Source organism: Trachurus japonicus, chromosome 5, assembly GCF_045865225.1.
Source record: "Trachurus japonicus isolate A0001 chromosome 5, Traja_1.0".
In the NCBI taxonomy this organism is placed as follows: Eukaryota; Metazoa; Chordata; class Actinopteri; order Carangiformes; family Carangidae; genus Trachurus; species Trachurus japonicus.
Window position 1 is genome coordinate 30337747 of NC_140911.1, and position 16366 is coordinate 30354112.

The 16366-nt window shown below is 41.2% G+C and overlaps 2 protein-coding genes across 2 annotated transcripts; one reads left to right on the forward strand and one right to left on the reverse strand.

Moving 5' to 3' along the window:
* The first annotated feature begins 97 nt into the window (after positions 1-97).
* Positions 98-3046, forward strand: LOC146987896 (uncharacterized). The gene is made up of 7 exons (XM_085777369.1): positions 98-1194; positions 1307-1378; positions 1509-1577; positions 1684-1734; positions 1978-2040; positions 2140-2215; positions 2779-3046. Exons 1-7 carry the CDS (start codon positions 1164-1166, stop codon positions 2810-2812), a joined length of 396 nt encoding a protein of 131 aa, XP_085633495.1. The 5' UTR covers positions 98-1163; the 3' UTR covers positions 2813-3046.
* A 187-nt stretch (positions 3047-3233) lies between these two features.
* On the reverse strand, positions 3234-14916 carry tkta (transketolase a). The gene is made up of 14 exons (XM_085777368.1): positions 14723-14916; positions 13074-13191; positions 12825-12938; positions 12624-12721; positions 11557-11748; positions 11320-11438; positions 10341-10537; positions 10086-10250; positions 8729-8885; positions 8128-8258; positions 7952-8035; positions 7731-7824; positions 6416-6538; positions 3234-4379 (listed from the first exon to the last, which is right to left on the reverse strand). Exons 1-14 carry the CDS (start codon positions 14827-14829, stop codon positions 4192-4194), a joined length of 1887 nt encoding a protein of 628 aa, XP_085633494.1. The 5' UTR covers positions 14830-14916; the 3' UTR covers positions 3234-4191.
* Positions 14917-16366: the final 1450 nt, after the last annotated feature.

The window sequence follows — 16366 nt, forward strand, 5'->3', positions numbered from 1 at the left end:
GTCCGAGTTGTTTTCATTGTATACATTCTTCCGCCATTAAATTCGGCCTTATTAAAAATAAAAACATGACTATCGCCATATACCCGCGTGCCCTGCGTTCAAGCACAGCAATTATTTCAGCGCAAACTTGATGAAACCGCTTTCTAGTCTGTAGGCGCTTCACCCTCTCATCCTTCAAGTACCAGAATGCATTGCGCGGCCCCAGCCAAACCTGGTTTTGCTGAAGACGTCTTTACAACACTGACATCTAGTGACTCTACAATGAAATTACAACTTTACAGACACCAAAGCAACGACAGTCATTGTACACATAATTTCCTTGTTGAATGACCTGTCGAATGTGCTTTTTGGGGTTTTTGTTTTTTTTATCAAACCATTTATAGTTTTCTATTTCGTAATTTCCCTTCTTACCGGGCTCACGTTTTTTTTTTACTGTAGTATAGGCCTACAGAGGTGTAGCCTACATCTATAGAATTTCACGGAACTCATTTATTCCCTCTTTGGGGGAAAGATACTGGTGTAGGTGGAGTTAGTTTTGTCTAAAAAACAAACAAACAAAAAGGATGAAAAAAGGCACAAATTCCCCAAACCATTGTTAAGTTTTAAAATATCTCTTCTTTGATGACTGAAATCTCCAAAGCCAAAGATAATCAATTTAAAATGACATCAAATATGGAAGAGTAGTGTTTTTTTAATCCTTTTACTCAACAAGTGACACAATTCATTGATCCGTTGTCTTGAAGTCTCTCCAACTGAAGCTTTGAGACATAGGCCTACTATGGGCATATGAATGTGAAAGTAAAACATGCTTATCTGGGACTTCCCTTCTGTTTATGAACAGTACTAGTCACCTGGCTGGCAGAGCGGTTTGACCGGGTTCCGGGAGTTGTCCTCTTGGTGTCTGAATAACTTGTCAGTACACCTGCCTGCAGCTGAACTTTGTCTGGCGATCTTCTTCCTGTGGTTATGGTAATCTGCTCTCTCACACACTCTCTCTCTATACTGTAGGCTATATATAACCATATTGTGCTTCTGTATATTCTCTGTACTCCCGTCACTCTGTCTCTCCCCCATTCTTTGTGTTTATCCAGCAGAATGTCTGTGTTACTGTGTCTGTACCAGGAAATCATGAAAGCGTTTCTTTTTCAGGTGTAGGCTATGGGATGGATCATATTTCTAACTTTTATCAACACTGTATGTAGCCTAGAACTGCAAAGTTTACATACATCTACATTCAATATCTTTGAATAAATTCACCTCTGTCTAAATTTGATGTGATATTCTAATATAATTTTCACATTTTCAGACAAATATTTCCATTTTTATGCAATCTGCTTTGGTTTGGGATGTGGAACAGCACTCTATAGACCCTTTCGCTGTATGTAAACAAGTTCTCATATGGTCACCAAAAAAGAATATTTCAAATAACCTTCCTCTTTTTTTCCTGGTACATTTAAGAGGTTATAACACAGACTCTGTAAATTAATAATATTTGTGTTGTATTATAGCACTCATGGTTCCATCAGCTCTTGCTGTGTTTTTCACCATAGTGTTTGAGATTGTGGGCATAGTGTCTGGTAAGACAATAAGTTTTAAATATATATTACATATTTTAACCGGTGTTGTGTTGTGGGTAATCTCTGTTGTGTTGTTGTGACAATGTTCATTTTCTGTTTCTGTTAGGCCTGCCAGCTCATACTAAGGCATGTAAAGGCCGTCCTTATGAAAAAAGAGGTAGCTACCTTTTACACTTGACTTGTTTCTGTCCACTCTCGTTATTGTTATTGTTGTTGTTGTTGTTGTTGTTGTTGTTGTTGTTGTTGTTATATATTTCCATTACTTTGAATTATTCGTTTTTTCCATTATCTTAGATTGTTCAGTGAGTAAATCTTAAACTGTCAAAGTAGTTTCCATTGATTATAATACTGATTATACTATTAGCACCATACTCAGACTATTCTTCTTTACTCTCTATAGATGTTTTCTGGGGATTTTCTTTTGCACTCTTTGTGGCCTTTCTCCACCTCAACTCTTATCACGGTAAAGCCACCTGACTTTACAGCACATGACAAATGCAACAACCATGGGGAAGTAGTACTGTATGATTATACCAATATATAATACTGTGCTTTTTTCTAGCTTACACACTGTCATATGGATGTGGAATTATAGTGTTTGCTCTTCGAGGGGCAATGAGAAAATACAACTTTCTAAGGTAGGCAGGCTGATAAAAGCTGATTTTAAGTGTTGCATATTGGGTCTGTTGTGTAGGGTTTGTATGTTCTCCCTGTGCCTGCACAGACTTACTCTGGGTATTCTGCCTTCTTTTCACAATCTAGAAACAAAGAAAAAATCTGCACACCATAAGAGCTCCCTTTCAAAGATTTAATAGCGTTAATAGCGTAGTGACGTTTCGAGCACAATGCTCTTTTTTTCACAATATTTTTCACAATTTTTCTTTTCACAATCTAATATAGGCCTACATCTGGGGTTAGCTGGCAATTCTAAATTCCCCTCATGCTGATATGAGTACTATGACTGGTTGTTTGTAGTCAGCGCTATGATGATCTGGTAACCTGTCTGGGGTGTGCCCCAGCTGGCTGGAGGTCAGCCTCCTCATGATATACAAGGATAAGCATTCAGCTAGTGAATGGATGGATATTGTTTCTATAATGTAACAGTCTAACTATGTTGAATTCAGTGTCTTTAAATAATTTTGGGTTTTTAGAATACTGATATCTGTGTAATCTAAATATGTTACTTGTCTCTTTTGGACAGAAAGCTGAGGCGGAGAAGCCAACGCTGGTGGTAGAAGGATTTTACAACCATGGATATTAAAGTTATAAGCAGTGATACCCTGGTACGGAATGAAGTCAAAGAGCAGAGATTCAATGGACTTTAGACTCGGACACACTGATTTCTTCCAGGAAGACATTAATGATGTCTTTTATGATCCGAATTGATTGGTCACTTTCTAGTTTATAAAATAAATGTGAAAGTTAGCTCAGGGATATACAGCAAAGTAATTATTTATGAAATACAGATTTTTTTCTATTAAAAATAACACTGTTCTACTGTGATAATATTTGTTGTATGGTGATTTATAGTGTGGCATCACTTTGTTAGGCAATGTTTCAATTAAAAGTCCAGGTACAAATTCCTGCACACTGTCTGAAGTACACACATCAACACAGCTTCTGGGAAAAGGAACAAACTGTTGTGAATGCTGAAAGTCAAATGCAGAGGGCTTTATTACATGAAAGGTACATACAAAATTTCAAGTAACAAAGAAAGTGTTTGATCTTGGGTTCACAAGTCAGATGTAACTCTACCATCACAGTCACTGCCACCTTGGTTCTCCATCAGCACTGGCGGGACCTTTAACCCCCCACCCCGCCCCCCGCCTCATGTAAAAGAGATGATGTCACCGACCACACAATGATTATTGTCATACTGCTGCCATGGTCCAAATGTACGGGTAGCACAGATGAACACTGAGGTGTGTAGCTTTAGGGTAACCATAGTCAATAACAAAAGAACGTGCTGAAGAGAAATGATATAACTTTTGAAACCACAAAAGTTGCAACTGTCTGAAGATGAGAATTGTGGTTTTTGTGTGACTGCTCTTTATGACCTAACTACATTTGTTTGATTTTTTTTATACTACCGTCTACAAACAAAAAACTTGGGTAGCTTCTTTCTCACACCATTACCATGATAGACACCTGCTTTGACACTACGCCCCACCCAGTATGAAGAGCTACATCAGAACAATATAAAAACATTTTCAGTTGAATGAGGTCAATAAAGGGGAAATAAAAAAAAACACACACACAAACATATATATGAAAGCTTATGTATTGTTTTGCATGGTGAGTCAGTTATGACCACATTTTGATTACTGAGCTGGATCCATGACAACGCTGAGATTACAAGTGTGAGTGTTTGTATTTGTGTCTGTTTTAATCTATGTGATGTGATGGATGCATGAAAGAAAGAAGGTAAATGTGGAACGCTACTTCAAAGTGTACAGCACAAAATCACATTACTTTAATATACACTGAGGGGCATTCACAGTGAAGGACTTTTTAAGAGCTGGGTGTCGTGAATCAAAATTTGACTGTTTCTCTAAATCTGCAGGGGGGTGTGATCAGGTAGTTGGGTGGGTGGGTGGGTGGGGCAGGGGCAAAATTACTTGGCGTTGGTGGAGCTGCTGAGCATCTTGCGGACGGCCTGGGCGATGGCGTCGCGGTCGATGCCATAGATCTTGAGCAGCTCGTGAGGTTTGCCGCTGCGGGGGACGTGGGACACGGCCAGGCGGTGCAGGTTGAAACCGGACTCATTGACCATCGCTGAGCACACCGCCTCCCCGAGGCCACCTGTGGAATTACAATTTGTTCTATGAGACAAACGCTGGGAGGAAGGCTGGTGTTGTAGCTACGCAGATGGCAAATGAAAAGTGACGGGAATAACGGCGTTATAAAATAACAGCGATACTAACTGCGCTACTTTTTTCGGTAAGGAGTAAGCCAATCCAAAAAAGTTACTGTTTCCCTCTTATAATACTGTTACAGTTACTGACAATAGCACATTTTATTGTCAGTAACGGCATTATAACTTTAGTTACTCACCGTTAGGCTACTTGACTCAAGTCCCGTCACAAAATAGGCTAATACACCGGTTAAAAGGTAGCCATCAGCTAGTCTGAAAAAAGCCATTTATCCGGAACTAACCAACTCATTCAGAATTAGTTTGTATAATGTACCTAGTAATTCAGTTACTAAGTTAGGCTACTTTTGTGGGAAAGTAGCTAACTAGTAGCCTAACCATATTACTTTTTTAAAGTAGCCTAGCTAACGTGCCCAACACTGCAAATGAATATTTAACTACCAGAACTGTCAGGGCTTTGTAGGTAGATGATTGAAATATTTCATCAATTAATATTGTTCCATAATTTTCTACTAAACCCTAAAACTGAGCACTATGGCCACCAGCCTCCAATCAGTCGTTCCTTGGTGACCTGGGTGTTGCTTCCCATTGTGGTTCACCTTCTGCTCGACACCCTATCCACAGTAGAACCAGTTGGACCCATAGGTTGGACCCCATGTTGGCTGACCTCAGAATTCAGGTGGAAAATGCAACCCAGAACTTGAATAATTATTCTCACATTGGAGTAAGTGAAAAAGAAAAAGAATAACACTTTATGATAAGTAGGCTACACACTATTAGCCTAAGCATTACTTAACCTTTAAATACTGAATTCATCATTTATAACACATGGATTCATGCGTTGTAAATGAAGAATTCAGTATTTATTAATGCTTAACTAATGCTTAATAGTGTATAATCATCATAAAGTGTTACCAGAAAAATGTGTTGTCTGTCTGGAGAGGACTTCATATGATTACTTTCACAGCCTGGTATACTTGGATGGAGAAACCCTTGTGATGGCCTACCTTCCTTCTGGACTAAATAATTAAGGAGCAGACATACAGTTGCTTCAGAGGTAAGTGGTTGCCACCATTTTGTCGTCCTGCTGGTTTATGATGCTGTTAAATCTCTAACATAAACTGTGGAGAATATAGACTCTGTGTAGAGTGTCAATATAGACTTGAAGCAGAAGCTGTTACCAGACGTGACCAGGTGGTCTCAACACACCTTAGCTCCCTCAGTTGTATTTTTTCACTCGCTCTAAAGCTTAATGTGGACAAATAGAATTTAAAAAAAATGTTTGGTTGAGATAGATGTAAGTGGTCAAGGGGAAGGATTGAGACAAAGGCCCAGCCACCACTGAACACTCTAGATAAGAAAACATTAAAAGTGATATTGCAGTCAAATGTGCGGAAATGTTTTGTAAAATGTTTAAATAAAAAGTTCTAAAAAAATAAATAAAAGTGATATTGCTTTGATCAATTATCATAATCTGTCTGGGTTCAGATGTAAAACGAACCCTCATCGTTTTACTCAACAGCAGGCTCAATACAGTTGCCAAATATCCTTTGTCCAGTCAAGTCCATACTATCACCCATCCCCACTCCCTTAACAGGCGCAGGGCACGGCTGTCTGTGCTATCTAGGTCACGCTGAGCCCCATGGGCACATGCTCAGTTAAGGAAATCTGACAGCACTCTGCCTCTCTGGCTCTCACACTTACAAAATGCACCACAATACCAATACCTTGCCTGCAATGAGGGCACACGACAGTCAGCCTCCCGCTCGGCCAATAAGCAAATGCCACCACATTGCGTCTCTGTTGCTGCACCAATGAAAACATGCCACCACAGTGCACCCGAGGATATAGACCACTGACAGTGGCCCAGCTGCATTATGCTGAGGAGCTCGTCGCTGCTTGGCTGCTAGTGGTCATGCAATATGCAGGGGCTGAAACGGTACCAGGAACCCTCATGGAAACGTACCTTCATAGTAGTGGTCCTCCACGGTGAGGATCCGTCCCCTGGTGGCACGTGTGTGGTCGATGATGGTTTTGACGTCCAGTGGTTTGATTGTGAAGGGGTCGATGACCCTGATCGAGATCCTCTCTGCAAAATCAGTGAATTAAGTGGACGAACACAGCATATGAGCATACGAGCAAATATCGCCTGTGTATGAGAGCGACAGATTAACATTTGTGATTTAGCTCCAACGGATGAAAGCTTGGGTCCAAAAAAAAAAAAAAACTCATAAAGGGATTATACTGAAAGCACAGCTTAGTGCTATACTTTGTGACACTGAATCATCAAGTGTTATTAATAGCTTTTATTGAAGTGACCAGTGAGAAACATAATTAAAGTATTTCCACTGTTAGCAGCATAGTACAGGGGTCTTCAGGCCAAGGACCCCTAAACTGATGGAGAGATGGAGCAGGGACCCCCCACTATAACCCATTGTCTGAAACTGGGCCTAGTGCCATAACCTTCATCTTGTGTTAGCATTCTGCTACCATCTCTGGTGTTAGGGTCAGTTTTAACCCGTGTCATAAATCAGCTGTAAAATACAAATACAATTTGTTTTTCATCTCTTGGTTACATTGTTAGGCTTCCTTATCCATGAAAATGTTGATCTTAGTATTTCTGGTGTGGGGCCCTGGGCCTTTTTTTTGTCAGTATCCCCTTGTCTTCAATTTAACCTTCCTCTTAGCTTTCTGCTAAATCAGCTGTAAAACACACAAGAAACAATTATTTATCATCCCATTTGTTTCTCATCTCTTGGTTACATTCTTTGGCTTCCTTATCGACGAAAAGCTTGGTTTTGCACACATGATTTCAGTTTTAACTCTCATTATTGTTCTAACCAGGTCGTAACCGACCCTAACAACACAACTGTCATAATTTTTACCAGAGCATTTTAGAATTTTGTGGAAAAAAAAGTTTTTGTTTTATTTTGTTTAAATAGAGATTCCTGATAAATTCAAAAAGCCTTGATGCTATAAACACATTTATATTTATGCATTAAAAACCTAAAAACGGGTCAGTGGCGACCCTAACACAGGAGGAAGGATAAACATAACATACCTTGTTATTGTGCATTCAACACTAAGATATTCAAATAATACACAGGTTGACATTTTTATTTTAAACATAAATGAGAAAATATATTTGAAAAATTTTCTTAGAAACCAAACATTTTATGACCTCCCCTGCAGTCTGTTGAAGACCTCTGGCATAGTTCTAGATTAAAAATCAATAGTCATCAAAGATGTTATATGTGTTCCAACTGGTTCTTTTACTGTACCTTTCTTTAAATGTTCAGCTGCAGCCAGAGCCTCATGCAAAGTCACTCCAGCTGCCACCACGGTCACCTGGTCATCTTTGCTCTGGTACACCACCTGGAAACGAAGGGGGTGTTATCTTCTGTTGAGACTGGTTTGTGTGTATACATCTGTGTGTGTGTGTTTTCTTTTTAGTAGTTTCCCTTCTGTCTTACCAGCTCTTTACACACAGAGACAGTCTCACCTTTGCCTGCCCAACATGAAAGTCCTCGTTGCTGTTATAGATGATGGAACTGTCTTGGCGGCTGGTTCGGATGTAGCAGACACCCTGGATGAGGAGGAGGGGGAATTAAACAGGGCATCACCACAGGTTATAATACTGCAAATAGATGCTGTTCCATTTAGGCTGAGTCTTTTTACCCTTGTGGTTGCAGCCAGTTCCACGGCCTTCTCAGTGGACACACCATCACTGGGATAGAAGATGGTTGCTGTGGGCAGGGCCCTGAACATAGCCAGGTCCTCCAGACCCATCAGAGAGGGGCCTTCCTCTCCTGTAACATATACATCTTCAGTTGATTTCATACACCCAACATTTAAAAAAAAAACCTCAGAATTAGTTATTGACTGGTTAGGTGAGCGGATGCATGCAGATATTACACAGACATAAAGCCAGACCTTTGCATGCAGTGTACCTGCACTAACAGAGGGACACCTGTGTTCCCTTCAGACAGCTTCCAGGGCAGACAGGGAGAGAAAGGGAAGGGTTGAGTACTAGCTGGAAGGTCAGGGTGAAAGGTAAAACACTAAGGAAAAGACTGGATTAGAGGGAAAAAGATAGAAAGGATTGCAACAACTTCACACACACACAAACACACAACCAGGTTCATTTAGTGTAACAGCATCAAGTGACACAGTGAGTGGTGTGGTCGGAGAAGACTGGTGCTGTGAATCTGGCTTCAGTGTGAGGGGGAATAAAGGTGTCAGTGAGTTGCGGATGGATCACAAGCATCCGTCCACTTACCGGTGGACAGGCCACAGTGGGAGCCACACAGGTTGATGTTGCTCTCCGAGATGGCCGCCATGCGAAGCTGGTCGTAGGCACGGGTGAAAAAGGAAGCGAGAGTGCTGGCAAACACCACGTTCCTCTCCCGAGCAGCACATCCCATGGAAACACTCACCTGGGAAAGGAATGTATTGTTTCTTAGTACCTATACAGTATGTATATAAGCGATCTTAACCTCCTATATACTATGCCAGATTAGATAGACACAGGTCACATGTGCTTGATCCCAGAGAGAGATCACCCAGAGGGGTCAAATATCTGTGGCACGAGCCAGAGTTGAAAGCATCTTTGAACCAGAGACCATGTTGAGCAGAGCCTCAATGAAAAGAGTTTTTCCACAAATCTCTCCGGATTTTTTCCCCATATGGGCGGAATCAGCGGCATACCTCGTCTTACAAATAATTTCCTTTGTCCTGTCTGCAAAAATCTCCCAGATCCCACAACTCCTTTCCTGGCTCAGACAGAAGCAAGAACTAAGTATCCGTGAAAGTTCAAGCCTGATGCTAGATAAATTCTTAAACTTACATAGGCTGCTTTAATGTACAAAGACACTTTTTTTTTTAAAGGCTGCATTGTTCTTTCATTCAAACTAAGAAAATGAAAATCAATTGCAAATCAAGCATTTGACTTCTTTGTGTCAAACTCCTTATTTAAAATGCAGTGGGTTTTTATTCCCTCACTCTAATTCTGCCATTCAACTTTTGACTTTTCTCATGCATTCAGCCAGATGGTCCCGCCCTCCACACTGATTAATATTTCATTTCTGAATACACTTGTCATGATTGCTCATCATCATATACACGCCTGACCTACATTGAGCGGGGGCTTCTGCCGGCGCCATGACAGCACAAAGACTTAATGTCTGATCACTTCTTATTAATCTAAGATGAGATAGATAGATTAATGACTGAGGCAATAAAAAAAAAAATGCATCGGCAAACCACTGGTGTGAACAGCAGCTACATCGACCGCTGTTGTACTGTTTCCCATCTTTACATTATGGACAGACGGGTCATGTATAATTAAATCACACTGGCTCCGACTCACAGCTGTGAGATGCAGAGCTGAGGAAGATCAATTTACTCAGCAAAATCACCACATTAAGGAGACAAAAGGAGGTTTTAAACTGAAAATACCATTAGCCCTAGTGGAACAGGCTAAAATCTTATTTTAGTTTAGTTACTTTATTGTCTCCCTTGGGAGAAATTTGACTTGGACACAAGAGAAAATGTCTGTTCACATATAACATAAGATACATTTATCCATACATCAACTTTAAAAAGTTTTTTTTTTTTTTAATTGATGAACATCATACCATGTTCTGCTGTGCAATGTAGCACTCCACAAAGCGGTTGGGGTGCTCATTCTTGAAGATCTCTGAGTAGGTGAGGTTGTTGGTGTCTCCATCCAGGGCCACGACGCGTTCATTGTAGCGGCCCAGCTTGGCCAAAGCCATCCCATAAGCTTTCCGTGTCGCAATCTACAGAACAAAGAGAAGGGAGACTGTCCTTGTTGCATCCGGTCATTTGAATGTGTGCTTGTGCGTATAGGCCTACCACGCGTGACAAACCTTCTCTCCGGCCTTGTAGCTGGGAGCGCTTGGCATCCTGACGTTCCTCAGGCTGACGGGTGGGGAGTCCTCCATGGGGGCCGGTGGGTACAGGTGCTTGCTGCTGTTCATGATGCGGCTCTGCAGATCCTTCATAACCATCTCGGCCATGTCCTTGGGCAGAGTTTTGGCATGCCAGCCGAGCTTGTCCTCTGCAGCTGAAACCACAGAAACACATAAGTGTAGTCAGGGCCGTTGCTAGGAATTCTGGGCCCCCTTAAAGAATACTAAAGTGGGCCCCTACCCCCTAACTTTTCCAGTTTTTTTTTCTTAGACTACGTATGTATTATAATTTTTTATTTAGCCTACTTTGTTTTGATGCTAATGCAACATTACTAAGAGTATTAGTCAGAGTCTTATGCAGAATAAATCAGTCATACAAAGATTAGACTACTGGGGTTTTTTGTGGGCCCCACTGGGTGCTGGGCCCCTAGAATTATCATCACCTTTCTCCCCTATCCACAAGTTTCCAAACGTCATCTATGGTCAAAACCGGAAGCTGGTTTTGCCGGTTTGGTGTAATTTTAAGTTTGCGTTTCCATGGTTTTCAGTCGTTGTCATAGTTGCGGTAAACGCATGGATCTATTAACGCTGGCTTTTAACACGGATGTCAATTTGTGTGATATCCATTGTTAAAAGCTGGTGTGATGATCCATGCGTTTTACAGATTTTCATTGAAAAATAAAAAATAAAAAATCCATGCATTTACCACGACTACCATGGAAAACCATGGAAACGTAAACATAAAATTCCACCGGAAGAGCAAAACCGGCAAAACTGGCTTACGTTTTTAACGTTCGGAAAAAGGTGGATACCACGGCCCTGAGTGTAGTGGTCAAACACCAATCGGTGGGAGGACTGGTGACTCAGGGTGGGAAGTTGATGTGATTGGCTGTTTTCTAGAATGGGAGCAACGCATTTGCAGATGAATGGGAGTTACCTGGGATGCCTTTGCCCTTGATGGTTTTAGCGATGATGGCGGTGGGCTGATGGCGTGGCTGGCTCAGAGCCTTGCAAAGCTCCTCCACGCTGTGTCCATCCACAATTATAGCATGCCAACTACACACATATACACACACATTGAAACATACACGGTGTTGTTTTTATGATCAGATGGCATGAACACAGATCTTGCAGGATTTTTTATTTTATTTTTTTCATGTTCATGCTTTATTACCCAAAAGCTTCGCAGCGTTTCTGATATTTCTCCACGTGGTGCTGCAGGGGCGCGGGATCGCTCTGGCCCAGGCGGTTGATGTCCATGATGGCCACCAGGTTGTCCAGCTGGTAGTAGGAGGCGAAGGACATGGCCTCCCAGACAGAGCCCTCCGACATCTCACCATCCCCCAGCAGGCAGTAGACGCGGTAACTGAGGTGGAGAAAAGGGTGAGATTATACTATTAGCGTGTGCATGTGTGCATCTGTGTAGGGGTGGCTGGGGGTTGGGGGGGTGGGGTTTTGAAGGAGGGCGGGGTGCTGTGCTCACAAGGAGTGACATATCTCACGCAAATACAGTTTGACACTTTTCCAGTCAGACTGATTCGCTTTCCATTATATGACATTTGGCTCGGTAACCAGCTGTGACATGAGAAAAGCTTCCCCAGGCTCCTCAAGGTGTGGCCGCTAAATTTCACACCTGTCTCTGAAATATAACTCCCCAAAGAACCCAACAGATTCCTTTATTATTTTATTAAAAAGTAATCAATCATCAAATCTGTTATTGTTATGGTCTCAAATATCACCAGGTGAAGTCCTGCTTTTACAGTAGATGATTTGTGCTTTTTTTTTTTTTTGCCACCATTGCAAAGAAGAAAAAAAAAAAAGTAACAAAGGGAAGCAGAATCAGTGTGGGCGGATAAATTAGAGCAACAGACTGAAAAGAAAAAGAATAAATTGATAGGCCAATATCCAAATGTGATTCTGAGATGAAAACTGCTGGGATGGTAAAAATAACTGAGATGTGACTGCTGGGCCTGTGATTATTAGAGCAGAAGAATTGTGAGTGCAGAGCTGCAGCACACACCCACAAAATCTGGAAAATCCTCATCGCTAAGCACTCAACTGAAATATGACGACTGAACATTCAATTAAAGACAACTGAAAACCACAACACACAATGACACATTGATGCATCAGTTAAGTCTGTGTTTATTTATCCTATTTACTAAATCTAAAGTGCACGAAGAGCTAATTATGCAAATGAAGCATTTCATTATCTGTGTGTTGACTTGTATGGAGGATTACCTGGACTTGTCAAAGTATTTCCCGGTGTAAGCCATTCCACAGGCCACGCCGAGACCCTGGCCCAAGGAGCCGGTGGCCACATCAACAAACTGCTGCTTCTGAAAATGCACACACACATACAGAGTAAAGTGTCATCAAAAACAGTGGGTCCACTGGTTGCGTGTCCATGAGACAGCTCCTGAGTGTGTGCCAGCAGCTTACTGGGGTTGGGTGGCCCTCCAGGGTAGAGTCAACCTGGCACAGGCTGAGCAGCTCGCTCTCCTTCAGGTAACCTGTCTCAACCCACATGGAGTACAGGGCCGGAGCAGCATGGCCCTGTGGGATAAACACATGGAAATACACATTAGCCTTGTAAAAAAAAAAGAATAATCATTTGAGGTGAGGGGGCGGGGTGGGGGGCTGGGAAAAGGCAGGATCCTCTGCACCAATCAGAGGGTCTCCTGCTCTCACCTTGGACAGAATGAAACGGTCATTGTTGAAGTTCCTGGGGTCTTCGGGGCGGTACTTCATGGTGTGGAAGAAGAGCACCGACATGATCTCTGCCACACTGCAGCATGATGTCGGGTGTCTGAAATAACACAGAGGAGACGGTGCTCTAACCCACATGTCACACTCAAGTGAATACACGTGCACAAAGGAATGCACCGTAATCCCAATGTAATCCCAAAAAGAAACACAGGACCCCCATCTTTAACGTGCTCATCGAAACCATTGTATAACCAGATGGTCATCAACACTTATGAAACCACGGTCTAATAATGCTGCAGCATCTCTACAGATTGCATCTGCTAATTGTGCAGAAAATCATCCAAAACTGAAAAAAACACAGATTACAGAGAGAGGTGTTTGAAATGCATGGCTTACATTCATTCATTAGAACAATGTGTGCTCTAATAAACAATAATTACAGTTCTCTACTAGTGCTGTGGAATCTAAAGGGTAAAGTATTTTGGCGCGCTGAGGATTATTCATTCGTCCCACATGTAACAGAACTGGACCTGCTCACTGATAATGGACCAAAATGACACACAAAACTGGATTTCAACACATTCAGTCAAAACATTTGAAGAGTTATTCACATTTTTTGAAGCAAAACAACAAAAATTTCTACTTTTTCCTGTTGTTTCTGTATTCCCAACAGGAGATCCAATTTTTGTTAAATGTAGGCTAGATAAGATTATGGGTTTCATATGAGTGAAAAACGCTCGTCATTCCTCTCTCGGTAAAGAGACATCTTTGTCACAAACTGGCTGCTGTGATGCCACATCTGCATGGAAGAAATCAGTCATCTACAACACAACTCTATGGCGTTTTATCAAAGGTTTCGGCCTGTGGATGGGTATTTACAGCTCTTTTCACATTGAAAAGGATTACCGTGCTTGCCCCTGCATCAACCACGCAACACTCAAGTCTGTCTGCAACACATTCCACCGCGCATTACACATGACAGTCTATTGTACCGACCGCACTGAGGCATGTCTCTCCAAAATCAGAAATCAAAAACAACGTTCATCCTGCAAAGACAGTAAACGATATAAGATATTGACGCAATATCAGTGCACCAAAAACTATACATGAATATATTTAATGTTTTTTTCCAGAAATCATTTTAAAATATTAAATTAATTACTTTGAATTTCAGCCCAGTTTAAAGTATCTTGATAGCTATGCTTATTAACTACATTGCTCTCAAATTTATTAATTGAAATTTCTGTGAAAGTGGTGTTATATAAGTATACCACAAATGTTGTATAAAATAGAATGATATAGGAATTGTGTATACAATATTGTTTCATTTCATTCAGTGAATTGATAAAAACACAGTTTATGAAATAACAACTTTGTAAGTTGAATGATAGTGTGTAGAGGATGGCAGGAGAACAAAGGGAGGACACGCTGTTCCTTTGGCCCTTCACTTACATTTATGTCAGTGTGTGCGTGCATCTCAACATGTATGTAGTGTTCATCTTGTGATCATGTGTGCCGCACAGACATGTAGAGTTTTTCCTCTGTGTTTTGCATCCTACACAATGTCCAGTTTTCTATATTCAGCTCATTCAGAGTTGTAAATGTGATTGTGAGTCAGTGAGGAGACTCACCCGCTGCTCACTGCAGTCGTTGCCTTGATGGAGTTGATTCGGAGGCGGTTGGCGATGTTCCTCAGCGCCTGCACTGTCTGCTGGTCAGGTTTGTGGTAATCCTCCATGAGGGCAAAATGTCAAGTTCCGCAGCACCAGAAAAAAGTGGACCGACTGAGATTCTCTACTGAGTTTGTGTGGTTTTGAACGTGTGTGCGTGTGTATGTGTGTGAGGAGAGAAAGAGAGAGAGAGCAGATAGAAGGTTTGCCAAAGAGCAGCACCTGTACTGTATGTGTGTGTGAGGGGGTGTGTGAGAGTTGCAGAGGCAGAGAGAGAGAGAGAGAGAGAGTGGACGGGAAGCTGGATTTATCCTGCCGGGTGTGCAGACATAGATGCAACAAACTGCACGCACACACACACATGCACACACACACACACACACAGAGGAGGGGGGACCTTGTGACGTGGACTGGGTGTTGCTGCTAAAATCAAATAGCACTCGTTCCATTGGCTGCTGCGTGACTGGGATGATGGAGGTGTGTATGTGCGTGTGTGTGTATGTGTGCGTGCGTGCGTGTGTGCAAGGAGTGTCCGGATAATTGGGAGGAGGGGAGACATTTGAAGCATCTCACCCTGATTCACTTTGGCTTTAATGTCTAAACTAATAAGTCAGGTCTTGATGACTGATTGTTCTTTGTTATTAATTCACGCCAAACACCTCATGCGTATGGCTACAGCTCATGTTCGAACAGGCCCTCATTCTTTTATGACAGAATTTCAACTGTATAAAAAGATGACGGTTGGAATGTCTATAGGGAATTAAGCAAAAAAAAAAAAAAAGTAGAAAAAAAAGTAGCAAAATTTAATTTTTAACCCCCTTGTTTGTGTTAATTGTGGCAAATGAGCAACATAGGCTACATTCTTATTCCTAATGAATGAATAAAACAATAAAAATCAAAAGGATAAAAAGGAAGAATTCAGATAAATATAAATTAATCAACACAAGTCCAATGGCCAGCTCAGAGCAAAATAAGTGGAATGATGGGAACCCATTATTCTGGCATTGTTTATCCTTTGTCTTGTGTTAGCTTACTGCTACCATCTCTTGTGTTAGGGTCAGTTTCAACCCGTGTTTTAAATCAGCTGTAAAACACACTAAAAACATTTTTATTTTCATCCAATTTGTTTCTCATCTCTTGGTTACATTGTTAGGCTTCCTTATCCATGAAAATGTTGGTTTTAATATTTTTGGTATATGGGACCCTGAGCCTTTTTTTGTCAGTGTAGCTACCCCTTGTCTTCAATTGAACCTTCCTCTTGTTAGCTTTCTGCTAGCATCTTTTATGTTAGGGTCAGTTTTGACCCAAGTCTTAAATCAGCTGGAAAACACATAAAAACAATTATTTATCATTACATTTGTTTCTGATCTCTTGGTTACGTTGTTAGGCTTCCTTATCCATGAAAAGGTTGGTTTTGCACTTGTGATTTCAGTTTTAACTCTCATATAATCAGGTCAAAACCAACCTCAACAACACAAATGTTATAATATTGACCAGAGCATTTTAGAATTTTGTGATTTTTAAAAAAAATCCTTAATTTTGTATTTTGTTTAAATAGAGCTTCCTGACAAAGTCAAAAAACCTTGATGCAATAAACAAATTTAT